Here is a 7061-nt window from a genome sequence, read left to right on the forward strand (position 1 = left end):
CACTTGGAAGTGGTGATTAATAAGTAGAAAACTAAAACAAGCTAAACATACTCATTAGCAGACATTATTTATTATTATTAATAAACTTATATATCAGAATGATTTAATTCTCATAAATAGCTGATTGCATTGATTTTTTAAAGCAAATGATGTAAAACTCTAAGATAATTTATGTAATTAGTGAATATAAGTAAACCACTTCCCTGCCATTCAAAAAGAAATAAACAGGTTAACATTAAATCTAGAGGATGAGAGCTAGAATAATAAATAATTAAAATAAATGTGTAGACTATTAATTTACTGTGTTTTGCACTACAATTATATGACTACCTAAAAATTTTTATATGCTTGAATTGGTCATTGATAATCTCATTTGTCTAACCCCAAAGTGTGAAACATCATGATTGCACTCATACCTGACTGAATATAAAAATAAGTAACATGCAATACGAGTACCTATGCCTCTTACAGCAGTGTTTTATTGGTTCTCATTATCAACATGTCTTGTCCTCATTCCCTTACCTGTAATATTTCAGGGGTTTAACTGGATGTCTCTTAACCTTTAGAATTCTAACATGATATAACTCTGCAGTTTGACTCAAGTAATACATTACCTTCTTTACCCTAACAGGTTATATGGAGATATGATGGCAAAAAACCAGATACCTTAGGGCCAAATACCCGGCTCTATAAATGGATCCCCCAGAATGACCTTCTTGGTAAGATTCTGGAAAACCCTGAAATCAGAATCAAGTCAACCAGAATGATAAACAGTTCACTAGGATAAAAGTGTATTGAACATTTGTTACTGAAAACCTCAAAAATATAAATGAACTTCCCAATATTTATTTCCTAGTCCTAGGGGGAAAGGATAAGCTGTAACAGTTGACATCTTATGTTACACAGCCATGTTCCTTATGGCCACAAACAAAAGATCTTTAGTTCATGTGTAATTCCTCTCAGAGAGAATAGCTCAATTGTCACTCTGCGTCCTAATTCTCTCCTTACACCAATGGTTTAATCCACGGTAAGGGTGTATAGGTGCCCCTGAAAAATATCAGCTCCTCTTTTATTACCAGTAACTCTCCATTATCCATTGGGGAAAAAATTAATATCTCTTTCTGAACTAAGAACATATTTCATTATAATGTGTAGATTTTCCTTCCTCTGATTCTGGTGCCATCATCATCCCATTGTTTGCTGCCTTGACATCTACATATCACACTCTGACTTCTCTATTTTATTAAGAGAATATATTTCAACATGCCCCCCCCCTTTTTTTTTTTTTTAGCACACACTTTTTAAAATCCAGAATATTCTCTTTCCATTTGTCCACTGGCAACTTGTATTCATTTCAAGTCAAAAGAAACACACTACTCTTCTATGTAAGCCTTCACTGTCTCTCCAGCAGACTTAGGTGCCTCTTCCTAAGAGTTCTGAAAGACATTTTAATACAGTTTGAAGGGTAGACCAATCTGTTACTAAATATATTGTCTCTGTCTGTGACTTTATTGCCCAACTCTCATTTTATTTCCAAGACTTATAGTTCATAATTTGCTGAAATTCACCCAACCCTAGGTCATCCAAAAACCAAAGCCTTTATAACTCATGGTGGAACCAATGGCATCTATGAGGCGATCTACCATGGGATCCCTATGGTGGGCCTTCCTATGTTTGCGGATCAACCTGATAACATTGCTCACATGAAGACCAAGGGAGCAGCTGTCAGATTGGACTTCAACACTATTTCAAGTACAGATTTGCTCAATGCATTGAAGACTGTCATTAATGACCCTTTGTAAGTATCACCTATTTTTTATAGATAGTGTTTATACATAGATTAGTTTGTCAATAGTGCATCTTAATTTCATCCCAATTTTAAGAGGCTAATTTTGACATTATTAACATGAGTTAACCCATCCTAATCTGCTTTTATTTTCGACCACACATTTACTTCAAAGTTGCATATTAACCCCATGTATTTAATGGGGAGCCATCTAGTGCAACAATTTTCTCCTCCAATATTATAAAGTTATGTAGGTAATCATAAGGACACATTTTTTTAAAATATGATCAAATACATAGAAGGAAGAGTGATAAACTAGAATAAAAATAATAAATTCATTACCTAAATAAATTCAATATCTAAAATTTCTGAAACTATAAATATCTTTACACTCAAAAACTTATTTTACTGTAATCACTTAAACAGATTTTATGAAATATTATTTACATACCATGAAATTCACATGTTAAAATTATATAATTCATATATACATAGTATGCTTAAAAAGCTATGAAACTATCACCATAATTTAAACTTAAGGCATTTTTGTCATCCCAAAAAGACATATCATATGTCTTAGAAGTCACTTCCCATCTCCCTCACCCAAGCAACCATTGATCAACTTTCTGTCTCTATAGATTAGTCCTTCTGGACATTTCATAATAACAGAATCATATAATATATGATCTTTTGGAACTGGCTTCTTTCACATGGCATAATGTTTTTTTGTGTATATTGTTTAAATATATTTTTATTGATTTCAGAAAGGAAGGGAGAGGGAGAGAGAGATAGAAACATCCTATATAATAAAAGGCTAATATGCAAATCGACCAAACGGCGGAACAACCAGTCGCTATGATGTGCACTAACCACCAGGGACAGACACTCAACGCAGGAACTGCCCTCTGGTGGTCAGTGTGCTCCCCCTGTGGGCCAACCGTAAGGTTGGCGAGCACAGCGGCAGTGGTGGGAGCCTCTCCCACCTCCGCAGCAGCACTAAGGATGTCCAACAACAAGCTTAGGCCTGCTCCACGTGGGGAGCGGGCCTAAGCTAGCAGTCAGACATCCCCCAAGGGCTCCCAGACTGAGAGAGGGTGCAGGCCGGGTTGAGGGACCCTGCCCAACTGCACAAATTTTGTTCACTGGGCCTCTAGTCAATAATGAGAGAGAAACATTGATCAGCTGCTTCTTGCACACTCCACACTGGGCATCGAGCCAGCAACCCGGACATGTGCCCTGACTCAGAATCAAATGGTGACCTCCTGGTTCATGGGTCAAGGCTCAACCACTTAGCCATGCTGATCTGTCAATAAAAATATTTTTTAATTAAAAAAATATTACTTTGAATGGGAATGATTGGCTTAAGGAAATTAACTTTCTTTCAATGTTGATATCTTTGTGTTTCTCCTTTAGATATAAAGAGAACACTATGAAGTTATCAAGAATTCATCATGACCAGCCTATGAAACCACTAGATCGAACAGTCTTCTGGATCGAGTTTGTCATGCGTCACAAAGGAGCCAAACACCTGTGGCCAGCCGCCCTTGACCTCACCTGGGTCCAGTACCACTCTTTGGATGTGATTGGGTTCCTGCTGGCCTGTGTGGCAACTGCTACATTTGTCATCACAAAATGTGTTCTGTTTTGTTGCCGGAAGTTTTTAAAAACAGGAAAGAAGAAAAAAAGAGAGTAGTTGTTTCAGAGGCCTGAAGCTGATATGCCTTGTAGATGGGACTCCTCCACTTTATTCCACCAAGAAGTTGCGATGTAAGGGTCACTATCTCCTGTGATAACCTTACTTTTCACAATTTAGCTTCTCAGATCCAAATTTGTTTTCAAGTGACTACCTGGTTAAGAGTTATAAATATGTCATGCCAAACATAAAAACTTATAAAAAGTAAACCAAAAATAAAAGCCATATGAATATATTTTTAAATTTGTTATTCTAATTGCAAAGTTATACCAAAATATTAGCTAAATTATGTTTAAAACATTACACATGAACACAAGAACATTAAGTAGTCTATTCATATATTAATATTACTTTGCAAATATTTGCAAATACTCAGAATATTTTAATATTATTTTGGTGCAAAAATCTGTAGTTTTATCGTTTGCTAAACAAAACTATTCAAAGTTAGAATTGTACAAAATAATTCATCCTTCTATTTTATTTTGGGAGAACACCAATGCTCCTTTGTTTTATGGTACATCCAGCCTCAGCATCACTTCTTACCTACAGACATGGAAGTCATTTGCTTTCATCCAGTTTAAGTTAATTTATCATCAAAACTTAAATGGATTGAGAAATATAACAATAGCTAATTGCTTCCTATTGTACACTGAGCTATTTATGAAAGACTTTGGTTTCAGTAGCTAATTCTGTTTACCTCACAGCCCCCTAAAAAGATTCACTGGGTTTTTTCACTCTCCTTTTAGTCTTTGATAATGGGTATATGGTTCCAATTATAAGTTTGATAATGTAGAATTCATACTCTAAAGGGACTTATTGAATTTTCATTCTTTCCAAATATATGTGTACATATATATGCCCACTTCTTGTAAAACAAGGCACAGAATCACTTAGCTACTTTCATACACAGTGAACAATTCAATGTGTTTGTTGAAGGCAGTTGAAATAGTGATTATTTCATACTAGGGGCCTAGTGCACGAATTCCTGCACCTTGAAAGGAGCTGTGGGCTCCATGGCTGCAGTGGGCACAGAGGCGAGTCTTGGCCCATCCTCCATGCCCCAGCCTGGTCCCTCCAGCCGCAGCCCCCAGTCTGCTCTCTGCCAGTAGCCCCGCTCTCACCACCCTGCTTCCAAGTGCTGATAGCGTGGAGTGATCGGGGCCAGCGCCAGGTGCCACCAGCAGGTGTAAGTACCAGACAGGACCAGCACATGGGAGCAAAGAATTTTCAGTAACCACCAGAGGCTCACCCCAATGACAGCAACCAGTGCCCCGCCTTAGTCTTGTGCCCCCACTAAGCTTCTACACCATCCCGCAGTGGCCAACGCCCTTTTGATCTATTTGCATATTAACCTTTTATTATATAGGATAACTCATACTATATCAGTGTGTCATTACTTCTTTCTTTCCTCACAAGTCTGTTGTTCCATCCCTCCCATTAACCTTATATAAAAGCATTACAACCTTCAGCATGACAAAATAAATATACAATCATCTCTTTCTTTCATATCTAAGCACACTATGACTGACCATTATCAATAGCAATGCAAAGAAAACAAAAATCATGAAAATTTTATGGAAATAGGAAAATCAAGTCACAAGGATTCTCAAGGCTGTCCTAAAACATACACACCAGGATTGCAGGGGTCCAGATAAGAAAATCATTCCTGTCTTTATTGGTCAAGAAGACAATTGTCAGAGTCTCATAGTAAATATTGTCCAGCCTAAGGCATGAATTTATTTTAGAAAAAAATGAAAACTTCATTGCTGGGGGAATTACAGGGCACATTTCTCACTGAATTTCCATAGAACTCTTCTAGATATTTGAAATCACTTCAAAGGAAAAACAGAAATAACACATTGTCATTGTAGGTAATAATGTTAAATCATGCATATAAGCTGAATTTTCCTCAGATCTACTCGGTAACACGTATAACTGATAAAGGTTGGTAATCATTGTAGAGTGAGAAACCTTACAAAACACAAACAGAAAAAGACAAACATTCCGGGATGGAAATACATGGAGGATATGAACAGGCACTTCATAGAAGTAGAAATGGCCAATAACATATCAAGGATGGCAAAGGCCCTGATTTCAGGTAAAGGTAAACTGAGTCAGTAAATTGTTAGCCACGGAATATTTACCAAGCATAGGAATCTATGCGGGGAGAGGCCGCCTTGGCTGCCAGAAAGTACTCTCTTGAGGGCCCAAGCTGCCCGTGGGGGAGGAGGCGCTAAGTCCCTGGACACAGAGGTTGGCTACGGCCTTCCAATGCAGCAGGGGCCAGAGCAGCTACTTCCTGGGCCGCCTGGCGCCCAAGCCTCCAGGTCCCGAGGTGAGACTCCGTGCTCAGCAGGCTGTAATGCTTCTGAGCTGGGCAAGCACCCACAGCTGCAGCCAACAATGGCGTCCTTGCTAGTCCTTGGCTGCAGTGGGCTCCACTGCCCATTGTTCTGCACCTGGCAGCAGCCTGTGGAGGCTGCCTTGGCCTTGTGGACTACGACGCAGTAGAAAGCAGCTAATTGGTCCGCTAGGCACTGCGTGACCCAGCATGAGTCCTCCAGGCAAGGGTCTTAATAGCGGGGTGAGTAGGGATGGGGGGGTGCACCTCCCAGCACCTGCACCTGCGCCTGTTAGGTTCTGCCTGGAGCTCCTGCCCCACGCTCCCCGCTGACGTCAGCCACGCGTTCCAGACCCAGGTTGCTCCCTGGCCAGCTGCCTGTGGCTCAGACAACGTGCCCATTTGCTACCTGGTCAAGATGCCTCCCTCAGGGCTGGTGCTGGCCCACCAGCCTCTCGTGTTGGCCAGCGTCACATGTTTCAAGGGCCAAAACGCAATCTACCACTATGACACTGGGCCTTGCCATGGCTGGGTCTTCGCTCTGCTCCCTCCAGCTGCGCGGAAGGCAGGGTGCTGGGTCCTAACCGGGGTCCTGGCTGCCTGCAGAGGCCAAAAATGTTGAAGATCGCTGCAGGGCTGGGCCTCTCAGACAGTGGAGCTTATTGCCCTTGGATGCCTTCAGACTTGAAAAACTTGGAGCAAAGCCTTCCGTGGCTTCTCAGCCACCTTAAGCGGCACTTCCTGCAGTTGCTGAGCACAGGAGAGAAAGTGTTTGTCACCGACTAAACCACAATAAAGGATTTCTGGATTCTGGGTCACCCCACCCCTAGAGGCCTCAAGTGGAGGTGGGCATGTGTTGTGTGCCTCATGCCCTACACATCCCTTTGAAACGTTTGGAACTAAGAGATGCAGAGAGCACAAAACCCTTAGGACAGGCAATCCCAGAAAACTGTGAAGATACTGCTGTCTTTGTCAGCAGCCCAAGAGTTAGACTCTTTAACGGTCCAGCATGTTATGGGGCCTCCTGGCACATTAGCAGTGGCTGCCTGCAGTCTTCCCCGAGTGGCTCAGCCTCTGCAGAGAAGTTCCCTTCACCGCATCCATCACCTACCAAACTGAAGGCGTCTGCAGGACACGGAGCTACCTGCCATCCAGAGGGGATGAGTGGGTTTGGAGGCTTTTCACCTCTTTCCTTGTTCATCTCCCCCACCAAGGAAGGCAGGACCCATTCGGCCAAGGGC

The 7061-nt window shown here is 41.2% G+C and overlaps 1 protein-coding gene across 1 annotated transcript; it reads left to right on the forward strand.

The window, feature by feature from the left end:
* Positions 1-592: 592 nt before the first annotated feature.
* On the forward strand, positions 593-4418 carry LOC102263732 (UDP-glucuronosyltransferase 2B31; the record flags this gene model as incomplete). The annotated part of the gene is given in 3 exon segments (XM_005873345.2): positions 593-719; positions 1579-1798; positions 3200-4418. Coding segments are annotated over 3 exon segments (627 nt in total), but the record flags the coding sequence as incomplete, so codon positions are not given.
* Positions 4419-7061: the final 2643 nt, after the last annotated feature.

Source organism: Myotis brandtii, unplaced genomic scaffold, assembly GCF_000412655.1.
Source record: "Myotis brandtii unplaced genomic scaffold, ASM41265v1 scaffold4061, whole genome shotgun sequence".
Taxonomy (NCBI): domain Eukaryota; kingdom Metazoa; phylum Chordata; class Mammalia; order Chiroptera; family Vespertilionidae; genus Myotis; species Myotis brandtii.